General features: G+C 34.7%; 1 protein-coding gene across 5 annotated transcripts in view; it reads right to left on the reverse strand.

The window, feature by feature from the left end:
- Positions 1 to 700: 700 nt before the first annotated feature.
- Positions 701 to 21,337, reverse strand: part of IKZF2 (IKAROS family zinc finger 2) — a 153,000-nt gene continuing 132,363 nt past the window's right edge. For all 5 annotated transcript variants that reach the window (XM_031008914.3, XM_055380493.2, XM_055380491.2 and 2 more), the window contains 2 exons: positions 14,799 to 14,942; positions 701 to 9,072 (listed from right to left, as the gene is read on the reverse strand). In XM_031008914.3, coding sequence (XP_030864774.1) covers positions 8,348 to 9,072; positions 14,799 to 14,942 — 869 coding nt within the window. In that variant the 3' untranslated portion in view covers positions 701 to 8,347. The remainder of the gene's footprint in view (positions 9,073 to 14,798; positions 14,943 to 21,337) is intronic.

The following is a 21,337-nucleotide window of genomic DNA, read 5'->3' on the forward strand; positions in this document are numbered from 1 at the left end:
TTGCAGTCATATATGCCCTTTTGCATTTCTGGTTATGAAGATGTTTATAACAGAACAAACTTCTCATGGCAAAAGATAAGTTACATTTGTAAAATCTAAGAAACAAAGAGATGTGTATGACTCACGTAGTGATTGTACAACATGAAGCAGAACTGGCAACCAGTTTTTGCCAGTGTGATTGAACAATCGCTATGACTTCTTAATTTTATCTTTGACTTCTAAGAATACTGGTTTCTATAGCAGTAGTGTTATTCTGGTAGTGTTATTGACCATATCAGAGCACTCAGACCTCTTGTGTAATTTAAGTGCACTACTATGCTCTTTGGAGTAAGTCACAATTTTCTTTCCTAAGGTCTATTTTCTTATATAGAAAGGGGATAGGCTCTGATGTACACTCCTCTTTTTTAAAAGTGAAATAAGATATGTATGAAAGCTGTCTAAAGAGCAGAGATGTCATTCTTAACAAATCATGTAATACTTTGTTCTCTGCTCTGGTGGACTATATAGTAATGATGGAGATGACTAACGATTGAGATGTAGATTGCAGATATCACATGTATCCAAACTTCTGGAAATGGAAGTGTGACAAATACACAATGGCAATGATAATTTAAGCCTGGTATAGTCAACAATTTAGTCTTCTGTATTTGGAAGACATGTTTGTGTACAGAATTTTCACCAGAAAGTTTTTATAGCAAACTTTTTATGTCAGAAGTTTATTTTATTGGTAAAATATTAAATAATATACAGAATTAAAAACTGCACTTACACTTCTGAGAAGAAATAAATCTTGGACAAATTATATGCTTGTTCCTGAGATTCCCTAAATTTATTCCAGTAGCTGTGCACTCAGACAGTACAAACCTTTATAATATAATCCTTTTCACAAAGTATTACAAAGTTTCTGCAGCTTCTTTAGTTGTACACACATACAGACACACACTCACACATGCATATACAACACTCATACACATATACACAGTAACCACATACATGCACAGAACATGTATGTGTGTGCATTAAAAACAAAGAAGATACAAGTCCCACATTTTAGTCTGCAGTGATAAAACTATTTAGCGGAGGTCTCCAAATCAGTATGTAGTAGAGTGACTTGTCACACAGCTGCAAAGACTGTTTCAGTATTTCCATAGTAAACCTCATTTTCTGAGGTATGGTATTTGAGCCTTAAAAAAACTACATTACACTTAGCAAACCTGACATACAAGGTATGGAATTTTAACTTTACATATATATTTATATATATATATATATATTTCTTTTTTAAACAATAGTTTTTATTTCCCCAAATTATTAGTTTGAAAAAAAATGAGGTTTACTGGTTTGACCTATTTTTTTTTCTTTTTTTTGCTTCTGAAACACAAAATACCCTAGAAACTGTCAAGCAATTAGTCTTTAAAATAGTCTAATTACCTTTGGTATTGTTAAAGAAAGAATATCTAAAATGGCCAAGACACATACTGTACAAATGCAGAAATGCAGTAACTGCCTTTAAAAGAAATGCCAAAGAAATGTTATCTTTTAACAAAACATGTATTTATATTACAGCAGTTTTACTACAGGGACACAGGTATAAAAAAAGAAAATTAGCACACTACATATAAATATGTATAAGAAAAAATACCTCTTACTTAAATTTGTATGAAAACAGGACTGCTCCAAATATTTTTAAAAAATTTTCTCCAATAGGTGATATGTAAGTGTTTAAAACTCAGCTAAGTGCTTTGCTTTTATTTAAAAGTTTATTTCTAAAAGGGGAGAAGTAAAATAAAAATATTAAGTATCAGGTTCTTAATTTAGCGCATTGGGCGAGGGCCTAAGAAGATTCAATCTGTAAAAAGTTCAACTTTAGGACACATTTTTCAAGCAAAAGATTACTAATTTCCATGGAAATTTAGCTTAAATAAAGATACCATGAGATCAGACTAGTGGTTTCCACATTCTGTAATCTTTTGATTGTGGAGTGTTTTTCTCTTTGCTTGTTATGTCTTTTAACATACTATGACTTTTATGAGTTTCTTTTTGTCATTAGCTAAAGGAAGAATAGGTCAGAAAAGAAAAAAAAATCACCATAGTTTTTAAGACTTCAAGGGGAGTATTGCACTTGTACAGAAAGAAAAGAATAGTATCTTTTTAACTAATAGCAGAAGCAATCATTCTGGGATTGCAAATAACACATGGTCTAAAAGGTCCAACTATTAACAGCAAATATGGGGCCTGGAGACCCCCTCCAAACCTGGAATATTATTATAGTAATGTTAAAGCATTTTTCTCCCAATTAGGAGAAAGTTAAGACTCTTTGCTTTACATTTTTAACACCTTTCTAAACACTTGCAAATAACTGTCTAGTCTTTCATGATATACATTTTTTGGAGGAAAGCCAAATCAGAATGTAAAATCCAACAATAAAGGAAAGCAAACATACTATAATAGGATTACATAATCTCTGAAGTAATGTTTTAGGTACCCAATATTTGAAAGTGAAAGTAACATGAGGGTTACATAGCTTACTATTTTTAATCCAACCACTTTTCTTTTTAATAGAAAACTACACTTGAGTATAAAAATACGTCAGCAGATTATACAACCAACAAAAATCACGAAAAAAAATTAAGATTAAATTACCAATGAACTAGAAATAAGAGTTGACCTAATCTTCAAACTTTTAGGAGAACAGAGAGGTAAACATCCATAGACAATGACAGAAGGGAGACAGACAAAGAAAGAGGTTGAGGGAGATGTAACAAAATTTAAGAGATAACAGAGAGACCTTTGTTACACAGAAAGGGAAGGGAGTTATGTTCAAAATCAGAATGCTTGACTGTAAAAAATTTTTAAATCACAGTTTCAGAATTTGAACTACTTAAAAAAAACAAGAATAAAACAAAAACAAAAAAACCCAGATCCCTTCCCTTGTTACAGTGTAGTCGTTTTTTAAAAAATCAATTTCCAGTAAATTAAAGTAAGTAAAATCTTGATAAGTGCATAGTAGGGGATTCAGTGACCTCCACCTGCTCAAGAAGCTTTTCTTACTATCTGTCACTTGAGGTAATTTGAAGGCCCAATTCACTGCAAACTTATTTGTACCTATATGAACTTATATGCTGTACTTTATGTGACTCAGCAGAGGGCCTCTAAATTTTATATTTTATTCACCATAAAAAGGACATCTTAGAAAACTAGTCATTCATGTACCACTCTCTGTATGGGATAAAGGTTAATACACAACACATATTTTATACAGAAAATATACAAATGCAGTGTTATGGGAGGAAAGCCCCATAAACAGAATTATGAACTTATTCCTAAGAGTGCATGTGAAAAATATCCTCAAACTTACAGTACAGCAAGATAAAACTAAAAAGCTAGAAATAGAATATTACATAAAAACCTTATGGAAATTCCAAAGTTTAAGGTTTCTGCAATAAATGTAAAAATATTCAAGGTGTCATTATTTGGCCTAGTAATACACTATGATAAAAAGAAACACTAGCATATCACAGCTTCTTGGTCATATGCCATTTGCTTTGTATAACCAGCAGCTCATTTTTTTAAAAAGCTGTCATATCCTAACGCACCCATTGCAAGTAATACACAACCATGATATGAAACCATTTGAGATTATGCTTTGGAGAATAGCAATGTGATATGACTGTTCAGTTTTGCTTTGTTCAAGGAGAATTAATTACCTGCTTTTTCACATTATTCCATCAATTTTCAATCTCTATTTTCTAACAGATTAGAAAATACAGATTCCAAGACTAGAACAATACTAGTCTGGAGATGAAAATCCAAATGAATATTGTATTTTATTGACCAAAAAATTATCTAATAAATTCTTGTTTGATACAGAACTTATTCTTCCTTAAAAACAAAACAAAAACACAAATTATAATTCAATTCACAGGTAAAGTTTCACTCTATATTTTACCTGCATAATCTTGTAATCATATTCAGAAATACTATGAAACTAAAAAGGTATTAAAGTCTAGTTTCAAAGTTTCCTTTTCCTTTTAACAGCTGAGCTGAAAATTTCTCTATTAGAAATTGCTGTAAAGATTTGCACTAAAAATGCAGAGATGAATTATATAGTACTCAATTTTAAGTGATTTTTAAAAATGCATATTAAAAGTGTTGTACAGCTGCAACAGCTAACCAACACTCTCAATGCATTTTAAAAAGGCACCAATATAAAGAACATAAGTATTTAATACATTAAATTCAGGATTTAGGAGACCAGTTACTGTATATTTTAATTATTTTGCAGGAACTGGAGAATTAAAAATATGTCTAAGATAACTTTCATTTACACAAACTTCAATTTCACCCCTTCCCACTTTTTTTTCTTTTGGATTTGGGGAATTTTCTGGTTTAGAATAGTCTTCATTCAGATAGTATTTATTAAAATAATACATAAAATATAACTGATGATAAACACAAATGTAATTTATCCATTTTTGTACGTGAACAATCCAAAGTTAAAAAACAAATCATGTAGCTAGTACAGTTTAAGTTCTGCCTGAAACTAGGGGCACACAGTTTTTCGCCTGTATTTTTACAGCCCCGTCTGCTCTTTTTCTACCCTAAGAAATCATTTTGGAGACAGGATGAAATAAAATTTGGAAGATAGTGAGAACATAATAATTTTCATCTAAATGCCTTAATCTGATGTAAATTTTGTTAAACATTTATAAAATACCAAAGACTTCATGGTTTTGTGAGTTGTACAACCAAGATAAAAACTATAAAAACAAAATACCGGGCTCACTAAACTATTCTTGTCTTTCTCTATTTGCCAATAAGTAACTGTTGATAATATTTATTTTCTGAATTTTCTTCGTATTCCAAAAAACTTTACATTAAATATCTTTGAATGTATATCCAATCAGCTTAATAATTGTTTGTTTCACTTTGTTCTGTAAGTAGATAATAAGGACCCAAAGTTTTAGTATAAGAGTTGCCACTGGTCCTAAAGACACACTAGTAACTTCTTTAGTGATTCCTATTACGACCTGATAAAGTAAACCCAACTAATTTCTTGGTATTAACTGTCATTTAAATTCTCTGTATGTTTTTGCAATATATCTGATCACTCCAACTGCTTTTTTTTTCCATGAATTCTCTTTAAAAGAATGTGTGTGTAGTATACACACACATATACCCTATGATTCATACATACAATTACCTGTATGCATGTAGGGGAGACACTTTCTACTATGTAGCCAAATCTAAGTCGTAGTTTCTTATTTTCCCAATTTTGTCCCTTTAGGAAATCTCAATGGAATATTTCAATGACTTGAAATTTCTTCCAATCTGCCTACCGATCCCTTTCCCTGTCTTAAAAAGGTCCAATTAGAATGGCTTTTTAAGCATGATTCATCACTGTCAGAGAGAGGCTAAGATAAAATTCTGGGCAAAATTAGGGCAAAGCAATGTGATTAAATTCTGAACTTTTGCCAAACTGGAAAATACAGAAGATAACCCATTTTCATGCTCCTCAAATACTTTCTGCAATGTGAAATCTCACCTAAACAAACTGGGCATACAACTGTTATGTAAAACTTGATTTATTTGGTGTCTGACTCTTATGTTTATTTTTAGATGCTACAACCTTGCGTATTTCCTTTTGAAGAAAAGGCATGCAAATATAACCATCCAGAGTTTCTCCAAAAACACTATGTCCACAAAAATTCTTTCTGACCCACAAATTTGAATTGACTTTGTCCTCAATTGTCCCTGCCACACCCTGAGCCATATCCACCTCTTTCTGTTCCTCATGAAGCTAGGAAAATACAAGTATATGCTTGTAGCAAATGCACTCTCAACTACTAACTACCTTCAATAAAAGATTCCCAAAAAGATGAAATCAGAAAAGGAAAGTGCCTTAGCACTGTCTTCATAAGGTTTAGGGTCCACCTAAATTTAGTTTCATCCTGGGGCAGGTAGATATATGATTGTTCATATACTGAAAAATAAGTAGGAAGAAAATTCATAGATAATGCCAGCAGAAATTCGCACGCAGCCAAAATTATGAACATATTGACTGACATCCAAATGTTTCCTTAAATTGCAGTAACAGACAAAATTGTGAACCTTAAAATTATTTACCTCATCCAAAAGGAAAAAAAATGGCATCCCAATTATTATTTGGGAGTGGTTGGGCGGGGGGGGGTGAGCGAGTCTCAAAAACATGCTTTATCTTTGAATAGGTTGTATGTTCACTATGTACCAAGGCAGGAAGAAAAAAAAAATGAAATTGTTGACATTCTATATATCTCTGTTTTGGTGCATTCCCTTAGATTTAAAGGGGCAGTTTGGACATTTTCCCAAAAATAATTATGATAGGGACTAGTAGAAGAGAGCTGAGTTCTAACCATTTTTGCCTAGTTCTAGCTGTGTTAGTGCTTAGAAGTGCTTAGCTGGTGCCTACCATTTAAATAGCAAATAGTAAGCTGGAAAATGAGTTAAGAGCAGTATTGGGGCCAGACTTGCTTATGTCCACAATTCTCTTGACTTGGTAATTCTCATACAACACTGTATTAAGATACATAATTTCAGCATCCTATTTAATGATCTTTTAGAGCAGTTATCAGTTACTGCCTAACAGAATTTCAGTATTCACAAATGGTTATCAGATAATCCAGTCACAGTCAGGCCTGTCCTCCCCAAACAGAAGCAGCAAGTTCTGCCTTCCAAGTATGTCCCCCTAAAATGACTTGAATCAATATCACTCGGTTCCTCCCCTCTAATGTGGTTGGACTGCAAAGAAAAAACAGAGCACCCACATAAATGAAATTAAAATCTGCACATGAAATATGGCAACCTATACCACGTAAGGGGAATTCTATACTAAGGGATTGAGATTCATTTCTGACAAGGACTTACACAATTAAATGTTTTGGAAACAGAAAAATGTGCAGGACCTTCCTTTGGGGGTTCTGTCACATTCTAGACTCCAAGAAGGGTAAAAGTAAACTTTCTTATTTTTTTGTTTCTTTTATCTGCTGTCCAAGGTACAGGTTACAAAGAAGTCCCATTCCCTTTTCTTTGCAGCAAGAGTAGTAAATACTACTGAAGAAATGCTAAAATAAATAGCCCTAGTTCTGTAACCTTACAGGGTTCAAGTTACCAGATTCAGGTCAAATTAGCAATTGCTCTGAGGAGATTTTGAAAGAAACAGCCGACAGGAAGACTTTTAAGACCTTCTACTCGAAGAATAAAGGATGAATGAACTATGGACAGAACACCGGGAGGTCACATCTTGAAAAAAACTAGTGAAAAGAGAAATACCAGAAAAGGGATTTCTAAGTGGGTTTTCTCCCCCTACTGTTAGCATAATTATATTTTTCTGCTGACTGGTTAACACTGATTAAATGCTGATAAAGTGACAATCGTAAGCATACTTTTAGAAACAAATACATATACTATGCTGCCATCACATTACAACTTTAAAAGAAAACCTCTCAAACAAATTTATGAAAGTAGAAGTCCCTCCCAGAAATTATTGACTGCCTTTTATCCACTCTTAGACCATATGTTATTCTGAAAACTACATAAAAATACTATTCCTTAAAGGTGTTAAAAGTAAGGCTGCCAGGGTGTCTATAAAATGCCAGTCATCAAAACTATGGAAAAACAGTGCTTACGTTTAGAAAAATAAGATCACAGGACCTCAGATGTATTGTAGGTGGCCCTTAACTACCTGTAGTTTAAAAGTTTTGCTATATGGTACAGTGTAAAACATACTGAATTATAAATTCCATAGGGGAAGTAAACATAGAACCCACAACAACTCAGCTCCTCTTAGGAGTTATCACTGAAAATAACAATGTGTTTGTGTTCCATGATCTCTGAAGAACAAAAAATTGGTTTACAGTTTGAAACACATTCTTCTTTCAAGAATAAAGTTACTTATACCATTTTCAAACCACCAAAGTCCTACCCAGAAAACTCTAAACTTTCCTGTCTTCCATCATAATCCTGAATATCAGTGGCAAATCAGAATCTCTTAGGTGAATCTTTATGAATCAAGTGATTTTTCAAAGCATGATATGCCTTGGTAGAAATGGACTGCTCTTAAATTCCCACAAAATAAACAAGCCAGGTGATAAAGAAACAATATTCCCACCCCTTCTCTCTTCTGTTTCTTCCTTATCGTAATTAGGCAGAGCAAATGACACTGCCTCCACAAAATAAGAATTATCAACAGTAATAATATTAAAAAAAATAAAAGGTATGTCAACATTTGAGGAAAGGTGGGATTGTAAGTGCAGTATTTCTTCATGTGCAGTTCTTTACTTCATAGGGGTCCCCTTTGGAATGAAAAGGCCTAGTGGAATGTGTGCTCCCCTCGAACAATGTGTGATGAAAACTCATAACGGTCCTGGCTTCTGTAGCCACAGATGTTGCATTCCAGTGGGTCCCGGTAGCCATGGCAACCCATGTGAATGGTGTACATGACATGGTCTAGGAAAAGGACTCGGCAGTGCTCACACTTGAAGGCCCTAATCTGTTCTCCTTCTCCATTGAAGACCTTGTAGATGTCCTTCAGAGAGCCCTTAGGAGCCTTGGTAGTATCCAAAGCTTTGACATCCTCCTTCATGTAAGCTGGGCTTTGTTTCCTCTTGGGATTTAAGGCAGGGTTTCCTTGGTAGGACTGGTGGTCATCATGGCTGCTTTCTGAGTCAGTGGAATCCAGGCAGCTATTGCTGGGAGAGGCCTCTCTTTCCTGGGGTCGACTCTTTGGTCTGATGAGAGAGATGGGGCCATCCATGTTGTTTTCATGACTATCAGCAGTTTCCCTGCTAATGGGTCTTTCTATCCTATTTGGATGATAGACCTGAGAATAAGCTGAGCTTATAACTGGGGCCACTTCAGCGATTGTGCTTGGCGGGTGCTGCATCAGAGGGTGAAGGGCCTCAGCTCCAAGGTAGGTGATTGCATTGTTGATGGCTTGGTCCATCATATGAGACTGCATCAGCTCAGCCTCCTTCTCATATGTTAAGTTCATATCAAAGTGAATATCTGGGTAGCTGAATCGCATGAGCTTTTCCCCTGGAAGGGAGTGGGAGGTGAAAGAAGTAAAAAAAAAAAAATACAACAACATTAGTATCAGATTAAAAATATGAAAGGGTACGAAGTTGACTGATTGCCTCCATTTTTCATAATTTGGTATATATTATTCTATAAGTCAAGTATTTGGGCAATGCTGCTGATGCTCACACACATTTTTTTTTTTGAGACAGAGTCTCAGGGTGTGATCTCTGCTCACTGCAACCTCCGCCTCCCCAGTTCAAGGGATTCTCATGCCTCAGCCACCTGAGTAGCTGGAATTACAGGCATGCGCCCCCATACCTGGCTAATTTTTGTATTTTTAGTAGAGATAGGGTTTTGCCATGTTAGCCAGGCTGGTCTAGAACTCCTGGCCTCAAGTGATCCACCCACCTTGGCCTCCCAAAGTGTTACGATTACAGGCATGAGCCACTGGGTCTGGCCACAAATATTCTTGACATGAAAAAATATAAAAGCAATAAAAATTTCGTAAGCCATTTGCATTTGTTCTGATGCCATCATGAGAATGCATCTAGTCTGAAAGATATGATTGAGTTTATCATATTTTCATTTTCTTTTAAAATTCTCACTTGAATAGAGCTCAAGGAGAACAGGAGGAAGAATACCCAGTAAAAATAAGTCAGAGACAATGCTTGATTTTGCATATTTTAAACATTAGTGACCAAGCTACAAAGATCATAAAAGTGAGAGTGATCTGGTTATAACATATGGCACCTCACTGTTGTGTAGGGTTAAGTTGGTTGATTCAGCCACTATTTTAGAAAAAATATATATAACCCATATATGTCATTCTGGAGATTTTTTAAAAGTCATTATTAAAATACTTTTAAAAGTTGTACCACCTAATAAAAATGAATGAAATGTAGGGTTATTTAAAAATAAAATTAAGAGTTATTTCAGAAAGTATTTGCTCATAAACTCAGAAAATCTTGTCTCATTGTTTTGCTTCTTGAAATTAATATTCATTTTTATATCATCCTTTCTTATTTAGACATGTGTATGTGATAGTGCTGGTATGTACACCCATTGCTAGCTTCCCATACTTTTTCTTGATTGAAGCATGTTTGCAGTTTTTCCTTAAATATACACCTCAACAAATATAACTTTACTCCAATATTTTACATCAACATAATGTCTGACTGTTAACTATAAAAGAGTTTTGGTGCTTGCAACGGGAAAAGTAGTTTTGATTTTTAGCCAGATATTGCTGGTTTTGAACAGAATATTTAGTCTTTTACAAATTCTGTCCCTAAGACAATGTGGTCTCTATTTACCAGTTACTTTCATAGGTAAATCTTACAGATAAATGCTTCTTAAAAACGTATGTGGGTTTCCCATAAATGGTTAATATGTTGTTGTGGATGGATGCTTAACTTGTAATTTTGGCAGATACTCTCAGATTGGAAGAAATGGCCCCTACGTGAGATCAGTGTAATGATTAGAGTAACAAAAATGGAAACATAAAACGAGGAGAAATTATTTCATGGCACTCAACTTAAGATATATGCAATGTCAAACATTTCCAAATTAAGCTAGACAAACCCGATCTATATTCTTAAAGAACTTACAGTTTGGAAGGAACAATAGCAATTTAAGGATCATTTACAACATAGTGTGATATGTGTGATGGGGTCAAATAAGAGGAATATTTAGCTCATACCAGGGGACTAAAGGAACGCTTTTTGAAGGAAATGGAATCAAGGACAATAATGTGATTGTAAACATAGCCAAGTGAAGAAACATGAGGTGGAGTAGCTGGTAGAAACGATCAGAGGCAAGAGGGTATCACTTATAAAGGAGGAATTACTTATACTTCAATAAGGCTGAGAGTAGAAACAAGTGCAAAAGACAAGTTAGATAATATAAGGCCAAATATGCTAAAAATTTGAATATTTCCCTAAAGGAATACAGATTGAAGGGGATAAACAGGGAAGTGCCCTGAAGGTATTCATTTAGCAAAGGGGTTTAGGAAATTGTTGCTCTAGGTTTCTGGCCCACGTTTCTGGCCTAGGACATTTAGTAGATGACAATGAGATAGAAAAGATGATGAATTCAGTTTGGGAGGACTATGAGTAATAATAATGTTCAGTAAGATTTAGTCTCAAATTCAGAAGAGAGACCTGGGCTTGAGATGTAGAAATGAGTCATCAGTTGATAGAAAGCAACTTCTGAAGCCAAGGAAATAACTGATATCACCCAGGTAGAGTGTGAAGGGGATGGGTCAAAAATAGAACCTGGAATAACACTAAGATTTTTCTGCCTACTCATAGATCAGGGATAAGTGGGGTTTGCACTGGGCCCCATGTTTAGGGAGCCCTGGGCCTTTCTTCTCAGGAAATGAGGAGCTTCTAGGGCCAAGGGAATGTGCTGATCTGAAGCTCACTCAGACCTCAGAATTCCTTGCCCAAATGGTTCTGAGCCTGCTTCTAGGGTCTACACAGTCCTCTTCATAGGGTCCATAATACTTCATACCAACTGTGCTACTGGTAAGCACACACCTAGGCCTGATGGCCAAGGCACTGCTCTTTATGTGCAACGTAAAAAGAACCTGGATATGCAGGCTGGGGTGTCCATACATGTGTGTGTGAGACCCCCTTTGGTAATGGAGAGAACTAGGAGTGGGTCTAAGAGAGGAGCCTAGCTGTAAGCCAGTGGGTGGTTCTGCTCGTGCTGCCAAGGTGTAGTGTAGAGCTACAGGAAATCTGAGAATTGCATATTTATTTGAACTTAGTCAAGTTGGAAGGGTAGAAAATAAGTTTTACAGTTAGATTTATAATATAAAAATATTTAGGCATATGAATGGGGGCCTCCATTTGTACTTTGGCCAACTTGCATAGCTGTTAAGGATAAGTCTGAAAGAATACTGAACACAGTCAGAGAGAGAGAACAATGTCATAAAAACCAAGAAAAGAGTGTGTTTCCAAAGGAATTGACTATTCAATAGTGGCAGATACTCTCTAGGAGCTGTGTAAGATACTGTCTTAAAAGAGTCTACTCGATTTGGCACTACAGAAGCCAGTTGTGACCTCAGTGAGAATAATTTCAGTGGAGTGTGGGAAAGAAAAACAGGTTGCATGGACTTGGAAATGAATAGAAAAAAAAAATCATTGAAAACAAGCACAGAGATTCTTTCAACAATTTCATCTTTGAAGAAAAGGAGACTACAGGTGTACCTGGAAGGAGATAGGGCTTAAAGGAAGATTTTTTTTAATTATGAGAATTTATTGCATTAAATGCCGATAGGAAATGCCCAATAGAGGGAAGAGGTTAAAAATGTAAGTGAGAAAGAGGAAAAAATAATAGCGTGAGGTATCTGGGGGGCCAGGATAGGAGAATTCCTGTGCACAAGAGGGGGAATGAACTTTAATTAGAAAGAGGGATAGTTGATTCATTGAAATAAGGAAAAAAGATAAAAGCATTTACATGGATGCATACAATCCTATAGAATTGGTAATATTATGTTGAAATCAGTTCCAGCGATTTTATCCCCTGTGAATATAGATATAAGATCACCAAGGAGTGAGACAGCATGTTTGCAGAGAGTACAGAAGGTTGGCACTGTCATGGTGGAGAGCAGGAGAGATGATTCTTCAGGGATGCTGCTCCATAGGATGGATAGGCCAGCTGATATTTGGGATCAGTTATTCATTCATATATATTGATGCCAACTCATCAGCCTGTGGAATTTTCTCCAAAAGTACCAGATGTGCAGGCTGGGGTGCACATCTAGTGAGATATAAGTATGGAAAGGATGCTCAGTCAGCTTTACAAGACAGTAGGGTTTCATCAGGAGAAGCGGATGATAGATCAGCCAACAAGGCAAGAAAGGCAAGAATATTGGCAAGAGAGATGTAGAAGTGATGAGCCATGGAATCTAAGCTGAATAAGAAAAGAGAGGGAGAGACAAGTAGATATGCAGGAAGTTCAGGGATCATTGGTCTGGAGAATTTGATAAGGTCAAAGAATAGTATTTAACTGAGGCACATGGAGAAGGCAATTTATAATAAGTGTGGAACGATGAAATCTTTTGTTTCAAGAACAATAACAGAAGTAGTTACTATGGCTACTGTTTGTTATACATTACTAGGATAGAATCCAAATAAAGAAAAATATTCTCTCAAATTCTTAATTAAAAATATAATATAAATATTTTAGAATCATAATGTAATTTTCTAAAAAGCTGTCACTCTTTTCTAAGGAATGCAGTGAAATAAAATTGAGAGTAACATCTCTAAGTCAGGAAACATGACAAAAAATGTTACAAAGAGTAGACTATATAAATTCAGAAGACAGAAAGAATAATAATATATTTTATTTTTTCCAACTACATTAGAGTCTAGTTAGATTTAAGCATTTAATGACATCCAACAAAAAAATCAATATTAAAAATAAGTAAACTGGCTCTTTATTTCTTTTTTTTCATAGTTACCCACAAGAACAGAAAAAAAGTTACCAAAGGCCTGAGGCAGTCCTTTGTGTATAACTCAGGGGCTTCAACTGACATAATATAAACTATGGCCCTTATAGTCACCCTTCGGCCTTCTTTCAATGAGTTCTCAATAAATCCCTCCAGCTAGTCTTAGAGTGCTATTTTGGTGATGTGTTAGTTCTTCAATTTCAGATTGAAAGGAAACCTTCTTTAAGTGTTTATTGAAGTAATGGAATTGTGTTATCCTCTCCTCCCTGAAATAACCAAAGCAAAGATTTTTGTCTCAATCTCCATTTAATCAGGATGTCCCACAATGCTGACACTAGAATGTCAGAATCTGTTTGAATATTTTTATCCTAATAGATATATTATATATACAATGAATAACAATTCTTTAACAATTCTTTTTATTGAATCTCTATTATTCACATTTCTTTTAAAAAGTCCATGCTTTTTGTATCCTCAGAGACAATCTATGACTTACAGCATGCATCCAGAATGATGCCAACATTGGGCGTATCAAAGAATATCTAAGGGTTTGGAAATGAAAAGGGAAAGTCTAAATATATGATATTTAATCTTTTCAGTTCAAAATCATAGGCTGGATGAAAAAACAAAGATCAAAATATGAAATAAAGATCCAAATATGAAACATCTTGAATGTAGGTTGCTGCATTATTTTTCCAATGCAGAATTTTGAAAAAAAGAAAAAAAGAAAAATTCTCTTCATTCCAGATAAAATACTAAAATAATTAACCCATTTATGCCTGAGGTTGAAATTTTGTTTTAATTTTCACAATCAGACCTTGGCAATGACCTTGAACAGTAGGATATAAATAACTCCCACATGCTTAGCGTTCCAATAATGGAACACTAGGCATAAATGTTAATAGGTTAAAAAAAAACAGCTAAAAACCTGACACTAATGAAAATTTTAAAACAGATTACAAAACTGGCCAATAGGCTGGACCATTTCTCCTCTGTATGACTATTTTTTAAAGAAATTAATATTTTCTATTTTACATGTTATTTCACTTTATATATCATCATATTTTGAGATGGTGACCACTATCAGTCTTTATCTCTCGTATGTATTTGTGTGTGTTGGTGTAAGTGTGGTGTACACAGAGTGTCAGAGAGTAAAAAAGAATAATGAAGAAAAGAGATGGGTATTTATTTCATGAACTGAAACACACCATATATATTTCTAATACATGGGAACTTGCCTTTTCCTACTAAAATCACCTTGCAAAGAAACAAAAGCATTTGTAATGCTTACCCACAAACTTTTGTGGAGTGGAGCTTTTACGTTTTCCCATATTCCCCGTGAGCTTCTCTATGACAGCAGGTCTCTCAAAAGGCACCAGAGAAATATTGTTGTCCATAATAGGCTCTTGTTCCTTACAATCTTCCATAGGAGGTACTATACAAAACCATAGAAAAACGCAATCTGATAATTTCTTCAACATTTTGGATGATACAAAGCTGGATATGCCATCTCGATATGTGTTATAAAAGCTAGTATGCTTCAGTAGAAGCAAGTAGAAAGAATACCCTCTAGTGTGAAAGTATACTCTTTAAATTTGCACACACACATATACACCAGAGGATTTGTTTTTATTTGAGTCTCTCTTAAATCCATGACATACATACACTGTTGCCACTATTGGTGGCAAACTTGTTCATGTGGTTTCTCATCTTATTCCCCTGAAAGTGTTTTTAGCATTGACTAAAATCAATACTACTTTTAAGACTGCACTATTTTCAAGGCTTTTAGAGTTTATTTTTAAAAAACAATTTAAGTAAGTCAACTTGTTTGAGAGAAAAGCTTAAACAGACATACAAAATAACAGCATGGTATTTAACCGTTTTTCTTAACCCATGTATTTTCCTGCAGCATATTTTCTATTTGATGAGCTGTTAGCCTTATTGGCAGTAGCTTAAATACCTGCACCAAGCAGCCCTCATGAAGAAGAGCCAATTCTGAACATGTCTATGCACAGTAAACTGTGGCAGCTTTATGATTATAATTTATTTTAAAAAGAGCTCTTCAGCAGGAAGAAGAATCCATTTCTAAATTGGCATATTGGCTCACTAAACTACTGCCCTAATTCATTTGACATACACTCTCCAATGCTGTTCCCTATTCATCCCTTTTTTCTAAGCTGCTATGGACTAATCTGTTAGCCCTTAGACACTGACATTCATAGTGCAGACAAAGAACTTAAAACAGTTGTTTTTTGAGTAGAAATACTGCCCAAGGATGTTTAATTAAGGATAGGGTAACAACTCAGACAAGGCAAATCAGTTGATTAAAAACAGTGTTCTCAGGAAAGAACATAACTTATTACTTGTTGATTATTGTTGCTTTCTCCAGTTGCACTTGTGCCAGTACTGTTTGGAAACCTAAAGCTTTCATTTCTTAGAAAAACTTTACTTGTTCAGTATGCACTGTAAAAATGATTTACTCTGATCCTTTCATTTGTATAAGATAGTCCCACTGTGTACAAAAAAATGTGTTCTCATTTATAAGGGGATCCTCTTGGCAGACACAAAAATAAGTGAGAAAGCAAGAGATGAAAGTTAGGAAAATTCAGTGCACAATTCAGTTGATGTATTTAATGACCAATAGGTTACCAATTTTGAAAAAAATGAAATATAGTGTGAAAAAATGTTTTCATGATTTGGACATGTTTAAAGAAATCAACATTCCATCCAAGTTTTGATTAACCTATAGATGGGTCAGAAAAATTGAATTGTAATCTACATTTAATAAGAAGTCCTCTGGCTATGAATAGCAAGGGATTGTGCAATTATTGGATGTTAATTTGGAAAAAAGTTTCAAGGTGAGACTGAGGAACAAGGAAACAGATCATTGTCTACACTATATCATTAATGATGTTATCACATTGAAAAAGTATGTCCCAAGATATTATGTATAAAACATTATATTCTCTTTTAGTAACAACTAAAAAAGTGACACAAAAGTAAAAGAGTCAATAAAAAAGCAAAGAATTTCAAAAACATTCAGGGATGACCAATTCACATAAGGGGAGTCAGAAGAATGGCACAGTGGTGGTGGTGTGGTGGAGAACCAGGTAATGAGATACAAATTGTGGTCAAAATCTTAACTTTTTGTTTGGATGATGGATTTACAAGCACTTACTACATTATTAGAAGTAACAACAAAACTAAAAAGCAGTCCAAGTATGGACCAAAGATGAAAATATGTCAGAGACTGAGATCCAAAATGAAAGAATTTGGCAAGAAAAAAAATGTTGTTGTAAATTTTGCTAAAAAACTAGCAAAACTGGTTAACGGGTTTGCCCCCAAAATTGAATATGCTAATTTGTTCTGAAATGAGTAGTCCAAAACCTGGCAGTTTTGCTCTAAGTTTCACCCTGAATTTTCATATTTGAACGCATTTAACACTCAAAACGAAACCTGGGTGTGGGAACTGTCCCACACCACATCCACCTCAATTCAGATGATTTGTCCCGAGTTCAATGAAGCTCATGTGAACTGAAAATGATGATTTTGGCAGAGTTCTGATCTAATTTCTACTTTACAATAGCCCTTTTCATGTCAAAAATTGATCTTGTTTCTACCACATCGGCAATAATAATAACTGACGTATACTATGTGCTGTGTGCTGTTTTAAGGCTTTGCATTTAATAATTAATTTAATTCATCCAGAAACTCCATGAAACAGGTGTAATACCATCTTCACTGTACAGATGAGAACACAAAGACCCAGAGATGTTAAGTAATTTCCTCAGGGTTTACATCTAGTTAGTAGAGAATGTTATTACTACTAGGAGTCTGGCTCCAGAGCCTGGCTCAACCATTACGCTATACTACTCTTTGTAGAGGTATTTTGAGCATTGACTTTTTGTAAACCAGTCAGACATATTTGTAAGGTCTGCCATTGGGTAAAGACCTGATACATTTTTCCTTAATTATGTAACCAATCTGATTTTGTTTTGCTTCATGGATCTGGGTGCAACTCATCAAAATATTTCTGTGTATACATTGCTAGAAACATAAAACAAATTCTCTAGATATCTCAATAATGCATTAATCACATAGACATTAATCTGGGCTAAAAATATACCAATAAGGTAACTTCCCCTGTTTGAACAAACTTTATAACCAAACATCCTCTTTGACCTTATATTTGAGGTTATAACCAAGATAAAAACATAATTCCATTAGATCACTGTTTCATCACATTGATAACCATAACGGCAAAACCATAAGTGTATTCCCAATGTATCCTTTTGAAAAACCAAACAGTTCACCCAAATTCAAATTCCAAGTCTGAGGGACCTAGATTAGGTCACATGTCTAGCCTCTGAGCAGGAGAGGGCAGAGTACCTGGACTGAGGGTCCCACCACAGCTACATGCAACAGGAAAGTTCTCTAAAGGTAAATGGGCACTCTTGTTATCAAGAGAAGGAGGAAGGGATGTCAGGCAGGCAAAAACAACAGATGTCTTCTATATTGTTGCAAATTTTCTCCATGTTACCCGATCTAAAAAAAAAACTTTACAGTTATCTTAGTTATTTTCTTGACAGCATTTGGCAGTGCTGACACTTGCTTTGGCTTCTGTGAAATCACTCTTTCCATGTTCCTACTCTGCTCTTACTCATCTTCATGAAATTTTTTTCCTGCTAGTGTGTTCTTGGCCTTCTTGATGTCTCACTCTGTATTTATCCGTACCGTATTGCCTTATTAAAAACTACTACGTTGGGCCACTACATAAATTATGATGGATACTGCATCTTTGTTTCCTACTCAGACCCCTCTCAAGAGCTTGAGATCTATATATTTAACTTCTTCCTAGACAGTTTTATTTGGCTATTTCATAGAGACATAAAAGAATATAGTAAAAGAAGTAAAATCTCCATTTACCTTTCTTTCTTCTATTTTCCTAATTACCATATCACTGAATGACACTACTAATTACCATATCACTGAATGACACTATTATTTACTCCATCAGCCATGCTAGTCACCTGTGGAAAATCCTAGATTTCTTCCTTTCATCCAGTCTTCTGCCTCTCCTCCTCCCTAGCACATCTCTTTACAAACACACATGGAGGTACCCCAAGTGTTTAAGATGCTACATTGGTAGTTGTTCACACATGTTGTTCTTTCTGCAGGAAACACCCTTCTCCATTTATTAGTTCACATTTTTGCTTTTTAAAACTAAGCTCAATCCCGGGAAATTCCTCTTGGATGTTCTGCTGATTTAGGTATGTCCTCTCTGTCTCCATAATGCTTATCACATAGTACTATAATTGTTGTTTTACTGGTCTATCTTCCAATAGCTGGTAAATAACCTCAGGGGTTGCATTCTGTTGTATTTGTGTCTCTAATACCTTTTACGATACAAGAGAGATATAATATTCAATGGATGTTCACTGAATGATGTCACCCAAAAGAAATAAGTCAAAAAAGCTTACTCCAAAGTTTGGGGGTGCCCAATAACGCCTCTATACTGTGAAAAAGAACCTCCCTTTCCTAAACAATTCAAAGCATAAACCTAACAATATATATAGATTTTAAGCTGGCTATCCTTCTGCTTTGCACTTTCATTTTTGTCTTTAGGTTTAGGTAAAACAGGTAATAACATAGTTTGATTTTAAAGCTTTTTCTTCAAGCTGAGCAGACTTGAAAAAGCAACATAAAGATAATATTGAACAAGATAATCTGCCATAAAACCTAATTAAATAAGATAAATAATCTGCCCTAAAACCCAATAAAATAAATAAGCTCATCAAACCCAATTAAATAATTTAATTATATAAATAATCTGTCATAAAACTCAATTATTATTTCCAAAACTATGAGTCATGATATTCCTCCTTTTTCCTCAAACTCAATCAACTTTTCTAAGACCATTTTATTCTACCTCCTAAATATGTCTTCAATATTTCACCTTGTTCTCTTCTGCAGTTGCCTTTTCATCTTTTTTTTTTTTGGCATTCTCATTTCCAGTCTCTCCTCACACCATACCCCCTGCCCCAGGTAGGCATTTATCATGTATCCTCATTGGAGACATTTTTCTTGATTTGATTACCTCATTAATAACAAATTTGGTTACCCTAGTGGCCCCCCATCAGTTACACAATGAAATTCAAACACTAGATTAGCAGAGAAGACTCTGTCTTTGCATCACAACCTACCAATTCAGAAGCTTCATTTCCTACCACTCCTTAAACTGCAGTTATACTCAACATCAGGGAAGCTGTTAATTATCTTTTATATCTCCAAGCCTCTTCTTCTCCTTGAATATACATTCTCTGTATCCTGCCTGATATATGCAATTTTTACTCATCCCTCATGTTTGGATTGAACACTCCTGCATGTAAGAAGCCTCTCTTGACTTTTCCAGAGTTAGGTTAATTCTACATCTACGTTCCCAGAGAACTGTGTATGCATCCTTATTAGAGCTTTTGTTTCATTTTATTTTATTTTTTTTAAAGTATGTATTTCCTACCAGACTATAAAGTAAGTGTATTAAAAAACTGTGTCCATTTATTTTTATACCCCAGAATGTTCTATATAACTTGGCACATAGTAAGCTCTTGATAAATGTTTTCTGAGTAAAGTGAAAATGCCTCTTTTCCTTTAAAAAATTCCATACTAGAAGAACAACACGGGGAAAAACACGTTTTAGAAAAGAAAGACTAGGAAATATAACTATGTCAGATATTTTTTAAAAACGAGTAATAGTTAAATCATTTCATGGAGCTAATGGCAACCAAAACGACAGCAACTCTCATATCTACCACAAAAAAGGAAAACAAATAACACACAGCAAGAGAAGGGGATAAATATAAGTTTCATCGTGGTTCTGTTTAAAAAGAGACATATGCCAAGCTATTTATATGAGACGTATGTTAATGATGAACTCTAGCAGCATTTTACAGAACCATCTTTTTCTCTTACAGTATTTATCAACTCCTACCTCGTATGGCCAATTTCCCATTAGGCATGTTAATAACAGATAGAGGAGATTAAGGATAATCTCAAATTATTGTTATAACAAACCCAGAAAAAGTATGGTATGAAATGGCATGAATGTAGACTTATGTGGTTAAAATGATATCCAGTATTTAAGAATATTTGTTTCTATAAATGGTATCAGAAGCTACCCTCAATCCCTTCTCCTCTTTGGTTTTACCCTCTGCTCTACCTACCCAGTGCCCCTGCCCCTTTCCCACTTTCCCCCACTTGGTTCCAGCTTTAGCACCACCTGTAAAGGGCCTATGCCTGTGGAGGGCTAAGCAATCTGGGGAATAGGGGGTAAGACTGAGGCCCCAGTTGTTTAGAAGACATGTCTTTGCTTCTCCCAAAATATACTTGTTTAAATTTTTCGTTAGCATTTGATTCTCTAAAAGTTCAATCTGCCAACAGATAATTCAATGTTGATTATAATAATTTATTTACATTTTACCTCCCTATTACCATATAGTCTTTTAGGAGTATGTATGCAATACAGAATTCCATAAATAACTAGGAATGCAAAAATAATAAATAAAGTTGGAAATGCATAACGCCATCAAATGTCAGAACCGCAATGGGAGAATATAATATAGAAAAACTAGTAGCAATGCCATAAGGTGTTCTGGGGAAGATTTGGTATTCCCCCAAGTTTCCATCAGCTTCCAGCCTCAATTTACCCTTAAATCCATCAATTTAAATAGTAACAGTGTATTTGGTCAGCAAATGAAACTTCTAATGCTTAAGTTATTGCTGGTAAATAACAAATTTATAGGGAATAGCACATTTACTGTTATTCAGTTATTT

The sequence above is a fragment of the Gorilla gorilla genome, chromosome 11 (genome assembly GCF_029281585.2).
Source record: "Gorilla gorilla gorilla isolate KB3781 chromosome 11, NHGRI_mGorGor1-v2.1_pri, whole genome shotgun sequence".
NCBI lineage: Eukaryota > Metazoa > Chordata > Mammalia > Primates > Hominidae > Gorilla > Gorilla gorilla.